This window comes from Chanos chanos, chromosome 10, assembly GCF_902362185.1.
Source record: "Chanos chanos chromosome 10, fChaCha1.1, whole genome shotgun sequence".
In the NCBI taxonomy this organism is placed as follows: domain Eukaryota; kingdom Metazoa; phylum Chordata; class Actinopteri; order Gonorynchiformes; family Chanidae; genus Chanos; species Chanos chanos.
Genome location: NC_044504.1, coordinates 36,646,364 through 36,665,508, shown reverse-complemented (window position 1 = coordinate 36,665,508; position 19,145 = coordinate 36,646,364). Strand labels below are relative to the sequence as shown.

At 45.3% G+C, this 19,145-nt stretch overlaps 1 protein-coding gene across 1 annotated transcript in view; it reads left to right on the top strand.

The window, feature by feature from the left end:
• Nucleotides 1-19,145, top strand: part of zmp:0000001200 (dedicator of cytokinesis protein 9) — a 59,666-nt gene that overhangs the window by 17,777 nt on the left and 22,744 nt on the right. Inside the window, exons 4-25 of the mRNA XM_030785744.1 lie at nucleotides 527-609; nucleotides 1,249-1,318; nucleotides 4,408-4,503; nucleotides 4,788-4,922; nucleotides 8,909-9,083; nucleotides 10,147-10,199; nucleotides 10,355-10,429; nucleotides 10,566-10,706; nucleotides 11,947-12,159; nucleotides 12,482-12,604; nucleotides 13,084-13,166; nucleotides 14,270-14,392; nucleotides 14,717-14,796; nucleotides 14,926-15,113; nucleotides 15,558-15,623; nucleotides 16,096-16,188; nucleotides 16,386-16,509; nucleotides 16,620-16,738; nucleotides 16,987-17,073; nucleotides 17,230-17,319; nucleotides 18,324-18,439; nucleotides 18,742-18,811. Coding sequence (XP_030641604.1) covers nucleotides 527-609; nucleotides 1,249-1,318; nucleotides 4,408-4,503; nucleotides 4,788-4,922; nucleotides 8,909-9,083; nucleotides 10,147-10,199; nucleotides 10,355-10,429; nucleotides 10,566-10,706; nucleotides 11,947-12,159; nucleotides 12,482-12,604; nucleotides 13,084-13,166; nucleotides 14,270-14,392; nucleotides 14,717-14,796; nucleotides 14,926-15,113; nucleotides 15,558-15,623; nucleotides 16,096-16,188; nucleotides 16,386-16,509; nucleotides 16,620-16,738; nucleotides 16,987-17,073; nucleotides 17,230-17,319; nucleotides 18,324-18,439; nucleotides 18,742-18,811 — 2,403 coding nt within the window. The remainder of the gene's footprint in view (nucleotides 1-526; nucleotides 610-1,248; nucleotides 1,319-4,407; nucleotides 4,504-4,787; nucleotides 4,923-8,908; nucleotides 9,084-10,146; nucleotides 10,200-10,354; nucleotides 10,430-10,565; nucleotides 10,707-11,946; nucleotides 12,160-12,481; nucleotides 12,605-13,083; nucleotides 13,167-14,269; nucleotides 14,393-14,716; nucleotides 14,797-14,925; nucleotides 15,114-15,557; nucleotides 15,624-16,095; nucleotides 16,189-16,385; nucleotides 16,510-16,619; nucleotides 16,739-16,986; nucleotides 17,074-17,229; nucleotides 17,320-18,323; nucleotides 18,440-18,741; nucleotides 18,812-19,145) is intronic.

Below are 19,145 nucleotides of genomic sequence, written 5' to 3'. Positions count from 1 at the left end.
TGAAATTATGCATATATGTCTTAAATTTGAGTTCAAACATGCCAAAATTAGCAAATGTTTTGTAAGCACAGAGATGCCTGTGATCTCGTGCACTGACACTGAATATTGTGGATGTTCAGATTCTGCGTGATCTTTTGTGGATGTTCAGATTCTGCGTGATCTTTTGTGGATGTTCAGATTCTGCGTGATCTTTGATCTTTTGAACTGTTCAGTCTGGAGCCTGCTTACACGTAAATCCAAATCCTGTTGGAAGCTTTCATTTCTGCCAGATAAGAACATTCAGCTCCAAAAAACACCCTCTTTGATCCATCCTCCTTTTCCTGTGTATGCTCTAATCTGATTGGACAAGGAGCAAAGGTTTCAGCGAATGAATGAGTTCTTTAAAGTGGTTATTTAATTTTGTTTTTTTTTTTTTGTTAGTCCAAAACTACTTGACCCGAGTGGTGATTAATGGATGTCGGTGGCCAAATGCATTGTCAGATGTTTTCTTTTCAGTGGTGATCATAACTTTTCTTTCCTCCCTCAGTGTATCAAGACGTACAAGTCCGACTGGCATGTCATTAATTACAAGTATGAGGATTATTCCGGAGACTTCCGCCAGCTTCCCAAGTAAGCCTACCAACTTTTCATCTAAGCTTTACATTTGCGCCGTATGCTTTATCTTTGCATCACAAAGTCAAACATCAACATTTTTTTGTTGTTTACTATGAAGGGGGTAGGACTAGAGATTTCATTTTTGTCAAAAAGAAAAACGGGGGAAAAAAAAGAACAAAACAAAATTTGTTCCACCATTCTGTCTTTCTGAAAAAACACTACAGCACTTCTTTGACTCGCATTTAGTTTCCTATAGATTCTCTGATCGCTGATTATGTTTACAGAAAGGGAAATAGTAAAAAAGAATCTCCAAATCCAATAATATTCATTGTGAGCAGTGAAAATCAAATCATTCAGTTTCCTTGGCATCAATAACAGCAAGAGAGAGAGAGAGAGAGAGAGAGAGATTTGATTCTGATCTCATCAGTGTCTATGTGGCATTGTTCCTAACAGTGGAAAAAACATTTAAAACCTCACTGCTCAGTCTCTCTGGCATCAACAGTGGAGAGGAAAAAAAAAACAACTGTATCCTTAAACCATATCCTGGTATCCTTCAGCAGCATCAATGGAAAAGAGCGACAATGGAAAACAGATCTGAAACCCAACCGCCTACTTCTCTGTTTATATTTTTCTCCCTCTCTCTCTGATGTACAGCAAGGTGTCCAGACCAGACAAACTTCCCGTCCACGTGTTTGAAGTGGATGAGGACGCGGATAAAGACGAGGTGAGTGAGCGAGCGAGAGAGTGAGAGAGTGAGTGAGCAAGTGAGTGAGTGAGCGAGCGAGAGAGTGAGAGAGTGAGTGAGCAAGTAAGTGAGTGAGCGAGCGAGAGAGTGAGAGAGTGAGTGAGCGAGTGAGCGAGTGAGAGAGCGAGTGAGAGAGAGAGTGAGAGAGTGAGCGAGTGAGCGAGTGAGCGAGCGAGTGAGTGAGTGAGTGAGCGAGTGAGTGAGAGAGTGAGCAAGTGAGCAAGTGAGAGAGTGAGTGAGTGAGAGAGTGAGTGAGCGAGCGAGTGAGTGAGAGGCGATAGCATTATTCACATTTTAGATAAATGTTGATGTTCTGTGGTGCAGGGATACCTGCTCTGAACCATGTAAGCTGACCAGGCTGTACTTAAACAAAAGCGTAAGAACAAGCTAAAGAGGAAGATCAAAGCCAGGAGAGGAGGGCAGGGCCAGGGCTTTGGGTTGTGATCGAATTATGGGTGATTTCCCTGCTCTTATTTGGCGGCATTGAGAACGATTAACGATCGCGAGTAATGGTTTGTCTAGCACTTTATTGGTTTTCCCTGATGTCAGTGAAAGAGTATACACACACACACACACACACAGACACACACACGCACACGCTGTTGCTGAAAGACGGGGCAGGGTGACCTGAGTAAAAGCTAGCTGACGATTCTATGTCGACTCTCTGTCGCAAACTACCAGTCATCTCTCCGCCAGCACACCTCACACGCCGCCCCGGCCTGAGAGCCTCTCTCTACCCTGTACATATCCCCAAACAGTACCTTAAATATCGACCTCTAAATCTCCCCCCAAGGTCACGTCTCCTCAGGGACCGGTGCCCGATGTCCAGACGAAGTAATTTCTAGAACTTTCTCTCTCTCACAGCTCCACGCCTCACCAGACTCCTGCACTGTCTCCCGTTTCAGTAATTCATTCTGACGAGGGACAGAATCGTCTCCTCTGTTCCATTTCAAGCTCCGGAACACGTGAGGCCAGAGATTAGAGGCGTTGGGGTTTTTTTTTTTGTCTTTTTGTTTAACGAAATGGCTCATTTCAATTCAAAGCGTAAAAGTGTAATTTTTGAGCCGCAGGACTCAGAAATCTGGCCCGTCCTCAAAGCGTCTGAAATGTACACTCCCCTTCTGCTCCCTGCCCCAAAGCCTTCAGAGTCCAAACCACATCTAAAACCAGAAACGTTTCACTCCTGATCTTTTTTTTGGGGGGGGGGGGTGGGGGGGTTCTGTGTGTTTGTGTAATTTGGTAGGAGCCTGATTGCAAAGCTGTATATAAAAAGCTAGTCTGTAAAACTGTGTGAGAGACCCTTTGCCTTGGGACGCTACATGGAGTACAGTTCATGAAATAGTCCACACCTGCGCTGAGCTGTACGGAGGAGTCCAGAAACTTAACTTAAAATGGAACCAACAAAAAGCCACCATATTCCATCCCTCCCTCCTTTTTTACACCGTGTCCTCGTATCCTTGTGGGTGATATATATATATATTTTTTTTTTAACTCAGTAATGTTCGTATCGTGAAAAATCGTATAAACGTATTTAACTCAGCCATTGCTGTTATTTCATGATGTTCCTCTTTAAAAGGGAATAACCTTGTCCTGGTAACTATTCCCAAACTTTCTATGTTTGTATATTATTCTTTTCAAAAATCTCTCCTCCTTTGTTCGCTCACAACAAATGAATCTCTTGCTTCATTGACAGATGCGTAATGTAAACACGGTGGTGTGAGTAATGAGGGGTTGGAAGAGGAGGTGTTTTTCCTCCTCTAGCGGAGCGCCAGAAGGACCAGGAGACCCGTAGACCTTGTAGTTGTTCAGAGGTCAATATTCGACCCGTACAATTAATCTGTACAGGTCATCCAAACCCCGTTTGGGGGGGGGGGGGGGTTCTCTGTGGTCCCTTTGACCGGCTGACACGTACAGGCAGTATTGCCTCTCTCTCACCTTTTCTCCCACACTACCTCATAAGAATGTTCTAGAACGGCCAAGAGCAGCAGTAAAAAGAAAAAAAAAAAAAAAAGAATCCCAACCTCCCTCTCATACAGGCTATAGCAGAAACCGTCGTGAAATAAAGCAAAAATATCCGTCCAGACACAGACACAGTTCGAGTCATTTTCTCAGATGCATTTTTGATGTAATTACATCCAGTTAAGGTTATAGACAGGCCTACATCCTGGCCAGCGTGTCCCTGATTACAGAGGCCATAACGAGTAGATTATCGCTGCGGATATTGCAGTAAATATTACACCGGGGGGAGTGTTGATTTGCTTGTTGCCTGGTAACACTATTTGGGGGCATTAGGGTTAATTAAAAGCAAGCTGCCCCAATTTGTCTTATTCTCAGAAGAAACAGGCTCCTTCCTTTCGGAGTAAGATTGGTGGAGGTAGGTGATGAGACTCTCCAGGCTTACCTCAGACGGGTGTACGATATGCAGAAAACATCCAAAGGCTCGGCCAACTCTTCAGGGTCGACTTTTCTTTTATTCCCCAAACAAAGGAAAAATACCACATCATCGTGAAAACTTGTATGTTGTCATCAGTTTCTAGAAGTGGTTGAAACTATAGAATAATACTTTGGAGCTTCAGGGAGCAGCTACTAGCTTATTTGTTAAGACATAAATAGCAAGATCACAATAGTCCAGTAATGTAAGTAATTAGACTATTAGTCTCCCTCTTGTCTTCTGGATATTTGTACAAATCGTAACGTTGACAGAGAGGTGGTGATGCTAGCCATATGTTTAGTTACATTAAAGTCATGAATTGTTTGCTTTTGAAGTACACTTTAAGATTAACATAACGTTCGCATCACAGTCTTCTCGGAATAAGTGTTTATGTATATGCTATGTGTATTTCACAGAGAGAGAGAGGGGGGGGGGTCATTTGGAAATTCTCTCTCTGTGCTCTGTCTCTCTCCCCGGCCGTCGGGTCTGGACTTTCACTTCAATGACTCAAGTGTTCCCTTTCAAGTCTGCTTTAGCGGCAGGATCAAAAGCAACCGAGTGGAGGAGTGTTTGAACAGGAACAGCTTTATGTCTTATCCGTGGGCTCTGCGGTGTGTGTTATCTTGTGTGTGTCCAGGACACTGCCTCCCTTGGATCCCAGAAGGGAGGAATCACCAAACACGGCTGGCTCTACAAGGGCAACGTGAACAATGCCATCAGTGTGACCATGAGGGTAAGACATCACAACCACAACAACAACAACAACAACAACAACCATAACCATGACAACAACCACAACAACAACAACCACAACAACAACCATGACAACCGCAACAAGAATAATAATAATAATAATAATAATAATGGTGGTGATGATGATGATGATGGTAATGATGATGGAATTTTTGTGATTAATGAATAAATATCTGAAATTTTCCCCTCAGCAAAACTCATAGACACCACCCTGACGCTGAAAGCTCTCTCTATCTGTGTTTATGTTTCTGTCTGGCTATCCAGTCTTTCAAGAGGCGGTATTTCCATCTCACTCAGCTTGGAGATGGATCATACAATCTCAACTTCTACAAAGACGAGAAGATCTCCAAAGAGCCAAAGGGAACTATTTTCCTGGACTCCTGTATGGGTGTTGTTCAGGTAATTTCTATTAACCCTATTTAAATAAAAATAAATAAATAAATGAGCAAACTCGTGATTGTGCACTATTATATCAGCCTATTTCAAACAGCAAAGCAGAAAAAATCGCATGTGGATCAACGAATACAAATTCTGCATAACGGCACGAACAAAACGGAAAACAGTGCATTTCAGTCATCTACAGTGCATTTCATCTACCGTTGTCATCGTTGGTTTTATCAGGTGCTGGATTAAGATTGCAGTATTAGTGGTAGCATTAGTGAGATGAATGTGTTTGTATAAAACAGTCGTGGTGTAATCGGGATGTCTGAGCCGCCCTCGTTCCTCACAAGGTCGACTGTCCTGCTGACGCTGAACCGCTGTCAATCGGGTGAAAGTGCATACGTCTGATTGGACGGTTAGAAGGGTATCAATCGATAGCCAGCCCAGATCTTCCCCAGAGAGCTTTAAGGATCGCTCTCTGCAGACAGATGTAGACATATTCAAACAGATGGAGCAAATATTCAAATCGTCCAGATGCAAAATTCACTTTTAAAAAAAAGAAAAAAAAGAATCCATGCAGATGTTCTTTGATGCTGGACCTGCTTTGGGATGGTGGGTCAAATACAGCCTGCTGTGTCAGAGATGCTGATGGGCTTAACTGTGTGTTTTGAGAGTTTAGACTAGAAATGGTCTTCTAATAAATCAATTCTTATAAGTATTTCTCATTGGCATACATTATTAGAACAGTGAATAAGTATCATTTAGGTTTTATGTTCTAAGACTCCAGTTCTCCAGTGAAGCACAGAGTGTAGCTTGTAGAGATTATTACACTGTGACGTTTACAGGATGTTCTCCTAGCGGTAGTTATGTACGAAAATATCTATCAGCAGTTATGGGTAATGGAAATGTCTGTCAGTAGTTATGTATGATGAAAATGTAATCCAGTAGTTATGTATGATGGAAATGTCTGTCAGTAGTTATGTATGATGGAAATGTCTGTCAGTAGTTATGAATGATGAAAATGTAATCCAGTAGTTATGTATGATGGAAATGTCTGTCAGTAGTTATGAATGATGAAAATGTATCAGTAGGCATGCATGATGGAAATAAGCGTCAGTACTAATGTTTGACTGTATGAGAGGAGTATGCTGACCTGGGGGCAGTTCTGGGAGTTCCATCGGCGGTGTGCTGGCCTGAATCTGGCCATCTTGCAGGGCTTTGACTTTGGGTCATCTCCAGGGTTTTTCCTCATACAGCTGCAGGGTGTCTGTCTTCGCCCTAAATCGCTCTGCGACCCCGGGGACGTGTGTTACAGCGCCGAGATCTCGACCGCACGCGTCCACTCGTTTGACCCGACGGGCCATCTGGGAAAAATAACCTGGTCCCCACCTCGTGCTCCGATCGCACCGGGGGAAAGTTCTCTGCCAGCAAAGACGGGTGGGACACATCTGTTCCGTGTCCTCCCCCCCTGGTGATTTACCCACTCTGTTTGGACTAGTTCTCCTACACAGCACCACTGTTTTACATTTACAGTAGTTCAGAGCCAATGCATCAGGCAGCTCCAGTCAGAAACACAGTCCAAGTGATGCAATCTAATGTGGAATTTGGCACCGAAGGCCCTCAGGAACTATAAATCAAATTTACATTACCCCAATATTGTATTTTTCTTTTATCCGACGGTTAAAAATAAGAGGGTTTTTTCTTTTTCTTTTTTTTTTTTTCTTTTTTTTTTTTTGTTGTCACTTCTATCCCCATTGTGTCTGTGTGGGTTGGTCTGTGTTTTATTTTACTTTGGAGGGAAAGGTTTTAAGAGGCAGGGTCATGTGACTCGCAATTAGATAGCAGAAGAATTGACCCGTGAGTGAGCCTGCGATCAATTTAGTGATTGCGAACACATGGGGCTGAAGTCATATGTTGAAATCCAGCTGTTTTAGCTCTGGCTCCGCATACCGTCCTTCATTGGTCATCACCCAAAACGGGGCCACGCCCACACCGTTCCATCCAGCTGTGTCCATGTGCAAGGCCACGAGAGCCTCTCCTTGAAGGACCCTGACTTTATGGGCCGGAGTTCTAAAGTCCAAACAAAGCCTGTGTGTTTTTCCAGGAGCGCATCTTCAGACGCGGAGCGTGGACGTGCTCTGCTCCTTCGGCGTAGCGTCTTTCCGCGATGAGAGACGCAGACAGCGGGAGCGTGCAGTATATTCCCCCTACTGTGCGTCGCAGGCGTGTAGAGTTGAGTAACCATGGTGATGTGTTGTAAAACACCAGCCCGGTGGAATACAGTTGTTTGTTCAGTGAGAGTGGAGGTGACTATGAAGAGGAGGGGATGACCTCTTGACCCTCACCGATGATTAAGTCGTGTTTACCTTCTCCTCCCAAAAAGCTAGGATCTGCTCCTTCTCAGGACACTGCATTCCACAGAAGTTGTTCCAACTGTTATGGCTAGATTGCAATCTGATATATATATATATATATATATATATATATTTATATATGCACTCAGAGTTTCTTACACACACCCTCATATCTGCTGGTAATGAACCATGTCTGCTTAACTGGTCATTGTTTCTCGTAGATACACTGATAAACTGTGACTGGGCCATGTCTTCATATCATGCGCTGTTTTAATGGACTCCCACTCATTCCTCATCCGCTAAACAATTAGCAAATGTAACTGGCCGACTCAGGTTTACGCTACAGTGAAACTAGCCTCCCTCTCTAGGAATTTCTGACAGTTCCGGCGCACGTAAAATTCCGGGGGCCGTCGTAAAAACCCGTGGAAACTCACCCGGAGAGATTAGCGAGGGGAAAGACTCGTTGGCGTGTTTTGAAAACAGGGGATTTATGAGGGTTTGCTGAGGATAACCTTGAGATCCCTGAGTAATGGTCTTATTCCAGGAACTCACCTGTGAATGACAGTAATGGTGAGGACAGACCTTAGGTTGTGGTGTCGTATCACTGCTCGGTCATCCCCCCTAGCGTGGGGTTCTGACCAACTGGGACTCATCTCTTTTATAAAGTGCTGGGTTCTGGTTCTGGCCCTGTGCTTTCTTTCTAACCCATATGGAAATACTTTGTCTCATACCGGACTCTGCTGTCGTTTCCTCTCCGGGTAATAACAGTGATATACGTCTGTTTCTTCTCCGTCAAATTCTCCGTAACACAAAGAAACACTTTTGGTCCTTACCTAGGAGCCGGGGTTTCAGGGCCTTTCGCGGCACTTCAGTTCAGTCACAGTTTATTCAAGAGGTGCTGGGTATTTTACTCTCTTCTGTTGTTCTGTTCTGGAAACCGTCACAGAATCTTAAAAGTCTCGGCGAATAAAGAAATGCCCGCTGGGTGCGGTGCCGTGGAAGAGTTGTGTTTGCGTGTGCGTGTGCGTGTGCGTGTGCGTGTGCTTGTGCGTGCATGCATGGGTGTGCGTGTGTGTGTGTGTGTGTCTGTGTGGGTGGCTGGTGGGGGTATCCTTCCTCAAAAGTCTTTTATTCCGTGTGGCATGCGGTGTGGATCAGAGGGCCGAGCAGCGGCTGTCCTCTGGTGACTTGGCAGATTTCTAGATGTTAACTTTGGAAGACGGATCGGAACATTCTGTTTGGGACCTGCTCTATTCACAGTCAGACATTTGTTTTCAGACCGTAAAAAGCACCTCTAAAAACATGCAAATGAATAAAACTTCGGCAAAGATTGTCATCTTTTGAAACGGCAAAACCGCAGACCTTTCTGAACAAAGGCACATTGACACTGTTGCTTTCCAGGGACGCGAGTTTTTCTAAAATTCTATTTTGACACTGTGAAGTTATGCAGATTTTTTAAAAACTGCAGAGTGCGCAAAGTACTAAGTCAATTCAAATCAGTGACTGTTACCAAACAGAGATTGTCCTTTTGGTTTTGCACGTGCTGAAGTCTTATGTGAGACTGATCACGAGTTTACTACCTGGCCGTGTAGTTTTATTTGTAATGAATCATTTTGTCACCTGTTTGTCCTGTTGTCCGTGTCTTGACAGAATAACAAAGTTCGTCGTTTTGCGTTTGAGCTGAAGATGCAGGATAAGAGTGCGTACCTGCTGGCCGCTGACAGCGAGGCAGAGATGGAGGAGTGGATCAGCACCCTCAACAAAATCCTCCACAGCAGCTTTGAGATCGCAATGCAAGAGAAGAGGAACGGAGACTTCCACGATGGTGTGTGACTCTGTGTGTGTGTGTGTGTGCGTGTGCGTGCGTGTATGTCTGTGTATGCGCGCGCGCGCGTGTATGTGTGTATGTGTGTGTGTGTGTGTGTGTGAGTGTATGCGTGTGTGTGTGTTTCAGTGTGGGGACATATGCATGTTTACGTGTGTATATGTGTTTGTACATGTGTATGTGTGTATGTGTGTGTGTGTGTGTGTGTGTGTGTGTGTGGGGGGGGGGGGGTTCTGTATGATATCTAAACATGATGGATTGTCTGAAGCATCATTTTTGCTGTGAGAGGGTATTTAATCTGCTGAGCGTGTGTCTGTCCAGCTGTCCGCCCTGTAAGATCTGCACTGTCATACAGGAAGAGGCTTAATGAGTTACACAGAAAGCACACAGATAGCAGCAGTGTGGCTTTTACTGCTGAAGACTCCAAATGACTCACGTCGTAAAGTCAGACAAAGTGTCTTACAAGAGCCACCCGGGTACAAAATCTCAAGGGTCACTGGAGTTTGTAGTGATAAGTAAAGTCAGTGACCTTTGCTCTCTCACAAGGAAAAATGGTTTCATCTTCAAATGTTCAGCTTGTTCTCTTGCAGTTTTACACAGCTTTAGCAAGGCTGTATCTGAATTTGAGAAGACACTGAAGTCAGATTGGAGACAGATCTCTCTGTGTTCTAATACACAAACCTGAAGTGTATTTCCCACAACTCTCAACAGCCACTGAAGTCTTAGTAAAACTCCCGCTATTACGCACACACACACACGCACACACGCACACACGCACACACACACACATTTTGTATTAACTGAAACCTCCTCTCCGATTTTAATAATGTTGATCAAATATTGCTTCAGGGCTGAGTAAATCCCATTAAAAACAACAGAAGACCTGCTCTTGTCTATCCACTGAACTGTGGGAATCGGTCATTCTTTTATTAGGAGGGGCCCAATAATAAATGAAGTGTGAAGGCACAGTCTTCAGGGCGGTTTATCTAGCATCCCCTATTGTTTTTCATGCTGTGGTGTAGACCTGAGCCATGATAACTACAGCCCTGTCTTTCTTTCACAGATGACGAACTGGGAAAGGCAGATAATTCTTCAGGAAGCATGGACAGCTTTCAGGTAGGTCCTGTTTTTCTGTTGGTTCTCCAAATGCCTTCGCTGGATCTGTTTAAACTTTGATTACCTACAGCAGTGAATCAATGATAACTGCAGATCTGAGCCAACAATGCTAATGTCTTTTTTTTTTCTTTTCTTTTCTTTTTTGTCTTTTTCAGAGTGCCAGAGACATAGAGTCTAGAATGAGGAATGAAACCAGACTGAAGCTCTTCACTCTGGATCCGGACACACAGGTGGGTCACTGGTGGCCTAACGCTGAGTCCTGTTTAACTGGACAGCTGTGCGTTCAGCAGGGCCCTAACGAGAACCTGCCACGGCGTTTACGAGGACAGAGCCCATAAAGACGTCTGCTCTGTTTTCTCCATACAGAAACTGGACTTCTCTGGGATCGAGCCAGACATAAAACAGTTTGAGGAGAAGTTTGGCAAACGCATCCTGGTCAACTGCAATGATCTATCGTTCAACCTCCAGAGCTGTGTGGCGGAGAATGAGGAGGGCCCCACCACAAACGTAATCCTCATCCTCTTCAGCGTTCAACTGAAAACATTCACAAAAGAAATCTGAATATTTCACGAAAAAAATCCTTCTCTTTGCCAGAAACAGTTCAGATACAAAGTGCTCTTGCTTTCGCCATCGTGCACTAGGTTACTTCTACCAGTTTCTTTCTTTCTTTTTTTCTTTCTTTCTTTCTTTCTTTCTTTCTTTCTTTCTTTCTTTCTTTCTTTCTTCTAAATATATGCTGCCAACAAAAGGAAAGAAGAAAACAGTAAGAGTACAGTTAAAAATAAAAAAAGAAGTTTAGATGGGATAAGATTTGGCACCAGTGTGAATACCTAGCTTATCTGTCTTTTAGATTTAAGTGATGTGCAGGGCTGACAGCTGAGCTCCGTGTCATCACCACTGTTTGGCTCTGTGTGAATGACGGATGGCCCAGTGCACACAGTAATGCGATGAGAGTTTTCAGTAATGGAAGCAAAGTCTCTCTAATGCTCTTTCCCCTTATGTACATCTCAGCAAGTTTCTGTCCATTAGAGAGAGCGTATTTTTCCTCACACTTTCTCTCTCTCTCTCTCTCTCTCTCTCTCCCTCACACACACGCACACACACACACACACACACACACACACATACACACACACACACACACACACATTGACCTGGCAGACGGCCTAATGCTGGACCACGCCAGAGACTCTTACTGACCTCAGACTCTCACTCTATCAGTCTGTGACACTTTTCTGTTCTAGTGTAGCTGTAATATAGTAATGCCACAAGTCGTGTGTTAACTCAGCTTCTCTTTCTTCTGATAACTATTTCGTATGTTGCCATAAGGGCATCTTTTGGATACATTATTTTTTCAGATGTGTTCTGTGATATATTGGTAAAATAACAGATGGGGCTGTCTCCAGACATGTGCTGAACAGATAGAGAGGACAGAGAAGAGGGAGTTTTTGTCCTTTTTGACCCTGGACATGTTTGCTGCACAGCTGCTTATCATCTGAAGTCCCAAACGCGGTCCCGTCCACCTGTCTGTCACACTATTACGTTACGATTTACATCTCGTGATCGCTCTTGACACTGGAGCTGACCCCGCTGTGCTGGGATAGGCATTACCTACTGTACTGCTGAGAGAAAAAACTGGGCTCTTTTTCTCTGAGGAGAAAAAAAATGAGAGTGCTTTTGCTTCTGTACAGTTTAATGAAACTCTCTTTCCATCTCACTTTTTTTTTTTTTTACATTTTTGAACCAGGTGGAGCCGTTTTTTGTCACCCTGTCACTCTTTGACGTCCAGAACAGTCGTAAGATCAGCTCAGACTTCCACGTGGACCTGAACCACCCGTCTGTGCGGCAGATGATTCCGGGTCAGGCCAGCCAGCTCATCAACGGGGGCGGGGACAGCCTGCCAGGAGGACTGCGATTGGCCAACGGGCTTCCTGAATCAGTGATGCAGTATCCGCGACAGGTTGGGCCCTGCATATTCATCTCGTAGACACAGCACTTGTGGTCTGCTATCCACTGTCTGCTATCATTTTGTCCAAAGCAGTCCTCGCAACTTCAAACAGAATGCAGTAGACAACTTTGACCTAAACTTAGTGGCAGTTCATTAGACGACATTCTGGAGTGTTTGGGACACAGCTGGCTGTAGTGAGCTATGAGACTGGTCCAAACCACTGTACACAGCTGTTCCTACTTGCTCTGTTAACTGCACAGTGTTCTGTGGTGTTAAGACGGCTTTGCCCAGAGAAAAAGCAAGTTGAGACTCTGCCGTCTGTGTCTGTGTCCAGGGCGTGTTCTCCGTGACGTGTCCACACCCCGATATTTTCCTGGTGGCGCGGATAGAGAAGGTTCTACAGGGCGGGATCACGCACTGCGCGGAGCCGTACATGAAGAGTTCGGACTCCACTAAGGTACTGGTGCCGTTCTCCTTTAGGGCTGCCGTGATAGCTTGAACTTAAACCTGCTTTACTGAAGAGTGTGATCTGAGACTGCTAGCCATATCGTTTTAACAGTGGGCCCTGCTTAAAGCTTCAGTAATGGAAATAGCAGTGCACTTGATGGAATGTTTAATAATCACAGAAAACGAATTGTAATGCGTTTAAGATGCATGTGTCAATTGCACCAATATTAAAGTGGACACAAAGTCTGGGCTACTTCAGCAGTCTATTCAAGTTAAGTGATATACAAGACGTATTGGCCTTGGCCTCTGTTGGGAATCAGAAAAGGCCAGTGAGTCGGATTCGTAAAGAGAGAGAGGATGTGAAATGCATTAAGGATGGAGCGGAGAGCTTGGCTTAAGAGAAGGCATTTACACCACTGTAGAGACGGGAAAGCCAAATCCGATCCTCCCTTTGTTTAAGAGGGGGCTATCTTCTCCTCCCTTCCACAGGCGGCCCAGAAAGTGCTGAAGAATGCCAAACTAGCCTGCAGCAGGCTGGGTCAGTACAGAATGCCTTTTGCCTGGGCAGCCAGGTAAGAACACTAACCCGTACGCTAGATTCACCTCACACCGTCTCCGTAACACACCCGTCAGTGTGCCTTGAACACACACACGGTTTTGCCTTGGTTTCTCACAGAGGTTTGCAGTCTGTGGAGGGACAGGAGAGTACACTGAGAATGTCTGCCCTTCCATCTTTTGCCTGTTTTTCTTTTTCTTTTTTTTTACAAGAAAATGCACAAATATTAATTTAGGTTTCACTCAGTTTTAGTGGTATGTTAACAGACAGAGGGGATAAATGGTGGTGTAGTAATATATATATATATATTTGTGACACAGTAAATGCACGGTTTGTCCAGCAGACTGAAAATGATACGTGACTTTTTGAGGCTTACGGCTGCTGTGTGTGAGTGGTGAAAGGGAGAGTGTGTGTGTGTGTCTGTCTGTGTGTCTGCATGTCTGTGTGTGTCTGTGTGTCTGTGTGTGTGTGTGTGTGTGTGTGTGTGTGTGTGTGTGTGTGAATCACAGGAGAGAATCTTAATACATGTGACAGCATCATTTATCTCTCCTCCCACTGGTCCCTCGACAGCAAGAGAAAAAGTGTGTCTGTCTGTGTGTGTGTGTGTGTGTGTGTGTGTGTGTGTGTGTGTGTGTGTGTGTGGTGTGTGTGGTATGTGTGTGTCTGTGTCTGTGTCTGTGTGTGTGTGTGTGGTGTGTGTGTGTGGGTGTGTGTGTGGTGTGTGTGTGTGCGTGTGTGCGTGTGTGTGTGTGTGTGTGTGTGTGGTGTGTGTGTGAGTCTGTGTGTCTGTGTGTCTGTGTGTGTGTGGTGTGTGTGTGTGTGTGTGGTGTGTGTGTGAGTTTGTGTGTGTGTGGTGTGTGTGTGTGTGTGTGTGTGTGTGTGTGTGTGTGTGAGACTGTGTGTCTGTGTGTGTGTGGTGTGTGTGTGGGTGTGTGTGTGGTGTGTGTGTGTGTTCTATCTGCCATAGCCCAGTGGAAAAATGACAGAAAGCAACAACAGGAATAATTTGTTCAGCTGCCTCTGTGCATACACCAACTGATAAGTTCTCTGTCTCTCTCTCTCTCTCTCTCTCTCTCTCTCTCTCTCCCTCCTCCACACCCCCCCTTTTCTCTGTCTAAGGCCTCTGTTTAAAGATGCGTCAGGCACACTGGACAAATCCGCCCGTTTCTCTGCACTCTACCGACAGGACAGCAACAAGCTCTCCACTGAAGACATGTTCAAACTGCTGGCTGATTTCAGGAAGTGAGTCCAGTCTCTGGCCCGTTCTCTCTGCTCGAGCGCTGCCAGTCTCCGCCTGTGTTTATTAAGCCTTTAACCGCTGTGATTTGCTTCCCATCCTGTCTGAGCTATGAGAATTTCTCTGTTCAGACTGATCAAAATTGACTTTAAATGTTATTGTAACGGGGGGGAGAAAAATCCCTCTGTCTGGTACAGGGATCAGCAGGTGTCAGGATAAATATTGTTCTGTTCTCGGGGTTCGTGATCGGCTTTTTTTTTCCCGTTTGGGCTCAGGTAGAGAATAACATGGAGTGTTATCTCCTGCTTATTATTATTTCTCCTCCGTAGACCAGAGAAGATGGCGAAGCTGCCCGTCATCTTAGGCAACCTAGACGTCACCATTGACAACGTCCCTCCCGACCTGACGAGTGAGTCCTCCAAGTTCAACAAGCCCACGGGACATGAAAGACTCTCTGAGTCCAGATGATGAGATAGCTCTTGTTCTGGTTCCCTCCACTCCGCTGATCTCTCTTCTCCCCCCGCTGTTATGTGTGTAGACTGCGTCACCTCCTCCTACATTCCCGTGAGGAGCTTTGAGAGCTGCGAGAAGAGTGGTGTGCTGTTTGAGGTGGAGGAGTTTGTACCTTCTATAGCCAAATGCTCCCAACCTTTCACCATCTACAACAACCACCTGTACGTCTACCCCCGACACCTGAAATACGACAGTCAGAAATCCTTCGCCAAGGTACTGCGCTGGTGTAGTTCGGTACTCCCCCCGTAACTGTTTTTATTGACCCACCTTAGTAAATTAGTGAAATACATCTATGGAATCCATGAATGAAAATGAAAAATTAAACAATAAATGCAATTGTATTTCATGCAATCCATCTGCAATTACGTTAGGCAAAAATGATTATTCCCTCATGACTTGTTTGAGGGTTTTTTTTTGGGGGGGGTTGTTTTGGTATGCGTCGTTTTGCTGACAGTGAGCTGTGTAATGCTGACTACACACTGAATAATTCATATGAATGGAATGAGACTGAGGTGCTGCAGCCCATTAGTATGTGCTAATGAGGAGAGAGTGAGAAACTGTGTGAGTGTGTGTGTGTGTGTGTGTGTGTGTGTGTGTGAAAGACTCTGGCGTGCTAAAGTGGGTCAGGAGAGCTGTGCTGTGTGTGTTTGTGTCCAGGCCAGAAACATTGCTGTCTGTCTGGAGTTCAGAGACTCTGATGATGAGGATGCAGTTCCTCTAAAGGCAAGAAATCTCTTTGTTTTATCGCTCTCTATCCCTCTCTCTCTTTCTCTCCACCTCTCTCTCTCTCCCTCTCCTTCTCTTTCTCTCTCTCTCTATCTCTGTTTCTCTCTGTCTGTCTCTCTCCCTCCCCCTCTCCCCCTCTCTCTCTCTATCTCTCTCTCTATTTCTCTCTGTCCCTCTCCCTCTCCCTCTCTCGCTCTTGCTCTCTCTCTCTCTCTCTCTCTCTCTCTCTCTTTCTCTCCCCTTTCCTCTTTCTATACCTCTGTCTCTCTCTCTCTCTCTCTCCCTTTCTGTGTCTTCCTATCTGTCTCTCTCCCTCTTTCTCTATCCACCTCTCTCTCTTTCTCTCTCCCTCTCTCTCTCTCCACCTCTCTCTCTTTCTCTCTCCCTCAGCCTGTTGATTAGTAGAAGTCACACAGACTGGACAGATCACCAGTCTAACTTGTGATATATACTGTTCTGGTCCCACCAGTGTATCTATGGGCGTCCAGGAGGTCCCTTGTTCACCAAGGCTGCCTTTGCAGCAGTGTTGCATCATCAGCAGAACCCAGAGTTTTATGATGAGGTAAGATGCTGAAACTAAGCACAAGATAAAAGACGATATATGGTCATATACGTTCTGGCGTTTGAAATATTTACCCCGATATGCTATTGGCTACCTTCAGTCCTTCATTCATTGTACTGTATACAAGTAGCATTAAAGTGGTTATTTACTTGTTTGTTTGTTTTGTTTGTTTGTTTGTGCGAATGTTCCTGTGTTAGTTTAAGATAGAGCTCCCCACTCAGCTCCATGAGAAGCACCACGTGCTCTTCACCCTGTATCACATCAGCTGTGACAGTAACAGTAAGGCCAGCACCAAGAAAAGAGACATGGTGGAAACACAGGGTAAGACTGGACACCAGCATCTGTTACATATGGGACATCGATACATCTGTTACACACATTACACATTTACATTTTCCTTTGTGTGTGTGTGTGTGTGTGTGTGCTCTCAGTGGGATATGCGTGGCTACCCTTGCTGAAAGATGGCAGAGTGATTGAAAGTGAGCAGAACATCCCTGTAGCTGCCAATCTGCCCGTGGGCTACCTCAGCTGCCAGGAGGGTAGCAGCAAGGTAGAGTAAAATTGTGTGTGTGTGTGTGTGTGTGTGTGTGTGTGTGTGTGTGTGTCTGTGTGTGTGTGCGTGCGTGCGTGTGTGTGCGGGTGCACGCACGTGCTAGTGTGTGTGTGTGTGTGTGTGTGTGTGTGTGTGTGTGAATGAACATACATGTCAGCTTTTATTGTTTAAAGAATAGAAAGAAATTGCCCACAGTAATTATTAGCAATGTATCACAGTGTATTTGTGTTTAAACATTCTAGCAGCATTCCAGCCCTGAGGTCAAATGGGTTGATGGAGGAAAGTCACTGTTTAAAGTGTCCACCCATCTTGTGTCTACTGTCTACACACAGGTCAGTTACTAATGTCACTCAGACATTCTATGTAGCTCTAACACTGCACACACTGTTACAAAACAGCTGACCTGGTATCATACAACTCTCTCTCCCTCTCTCTCTCTCTCTCTCTCTCTCTCTGTGTCTCCCTCTATCTCTGTCTCTGTCTTTCAGGACCAGCACTTGCATAATTTCTTCCACTACTGTCAGACCGTGGCGTCTGCGGCCCAGGCTCCGGGTGGAGAGCTGGTGAAGTATCTGAAGGTGAGGTTCTGCTTTACAGACCTGTACCCTCTCGTACCCTCTGGTGCCACCTCCAAGCGGCGCTGTTGTTTTTGGGGGGGTGCCCCCGCATTCTCTGTTTTTGCATCTGTCGGACGTACGTAGCCGATAACAATTCCTCAGGATGTTTTGGAGAGGGGGGGGGGCTGTTTACTCAGCCCCACCCAGCACAATGCAAACAGCCATTCCCAAGCCCAGTGTGCACCCCCACACTGAGAGTTGTGTAATTCAGATTCATCTCTTGGGTACTAGTGTAAACACACGATTCCTCTCAGACAATAGCTTTACTGGTCGTGCAGCCGGAGCCAGTCTGTGGTCTGATATGTGGACTGGAGCAGGGCCAGGGGTCACAGCGTGGTCTGGTCTTATGTCACTGAGGGGCAGTGATGCTCTGATAGCCCAGCTGTGGTTCAGGAACTGGGCGATAAGAGCTTAATTAGTGCCCGCTGGCCATCAGGTGTGTCCTGTTTTTCAGTTCACACCAGTTCCCGTCCGCGGGTTTGGGTTTTATGGCTGGCTGGGTGTGTCCCGTCCACGCCTGCCTTATCAGAACCACTGATCTGAACACACTGGAGATGTAAACACAGATGGAAAAAAGATTTGGGCATATGCTAACTCTGAAAAGAGCAGTAATAATAATAATAATAATAATGATCATAATAATTGTATAAATATAATTTTGCGTAATTGTTGTTCCCCTCCATTTAGAACTGTTTGAACACATGCGGTATATGTCGTGTGTTTTGAATAGTTACTCGTGCTAACAGTATAGCCTGTAGCCAAGAAAAGAAAATATCTAAACTCTTAATCCAGGAGCTCTGGCGGTGTGTTTTATTTCTCTTCTATCTCTGACATTCAGGGTCTGGCCAGTCCCCTCAGTCACATTTTCCAGTCTTCATTGGATTTAAAATACAGTCTTCCTCAGAATTCCTCTCTCTCTCTCTCTCTCTCTCTCTCTCTCTCTCTCTTTACTGTCCTCTCCTTAGAGTCTTCATGCTATGGAGGGTCACGTGATGGTTAAATTTCTGCCCACCATCCTGAACCAGTTGTTCCGCGTTCTTACCAGTGCCAGTCACGAAGAGGTCGCTGTTAACGTCACCAGGTCAGTTCCTGTCGGAACCCCGTGGCACAACGGGCCGCGCTTCAAAAACCACACGTGCCCTCTCAGAACTCCTCAGAAAGCCCCTCTCCCCTCTCAGAACTCCTCAGAAAGCCCCTCTCCCCTCTCAGAACTCCTCAGAAAGCCCCTCTCCTCTCGCCGTAATTTATGAGTTAATCTGTGATCGCGGGTACGGAGGAGGTGTAGGTTATGACACGTCACATGCTGTCGCCGTATCTTTACTGTGTTCCTGGTTTATTATAGTTCTTCCGTCACTCTGATCTGTCACCGTCTCTGTCTTTCAGAGTCATGATTCACATCGTCGCTCAGTGCCATGAGGAGGGTTTGGAGCACTATTTACGGTCATATGTGAAGGTAGACATATGTCAACGTAAACAAAAAGAGTCTCTATAGAGATATAGTAACCATACCACAAATAGCAGACACAGATACGAGTTTCATACTCAACTGTGACACGACAAACACCCACGTGCATGCATACAAACACGCACATTGAGGGAAAATGTTCTGAAGTCCAACGTTCATTCTCTGGGCCGTGCAGTAAATGTCCTTGTGATGCTATTCCTTGACTGGAATCTGTCTCTCTGTCTCTATGTCTCTCTCTCTCTGTTTCTCTCTCTCTCTCTGTCTCTGTCTCTCTCTCTCTCTCTCTGTGTCTCTCTCTCTCTCTCTCTCTGTGTCTCTCTCT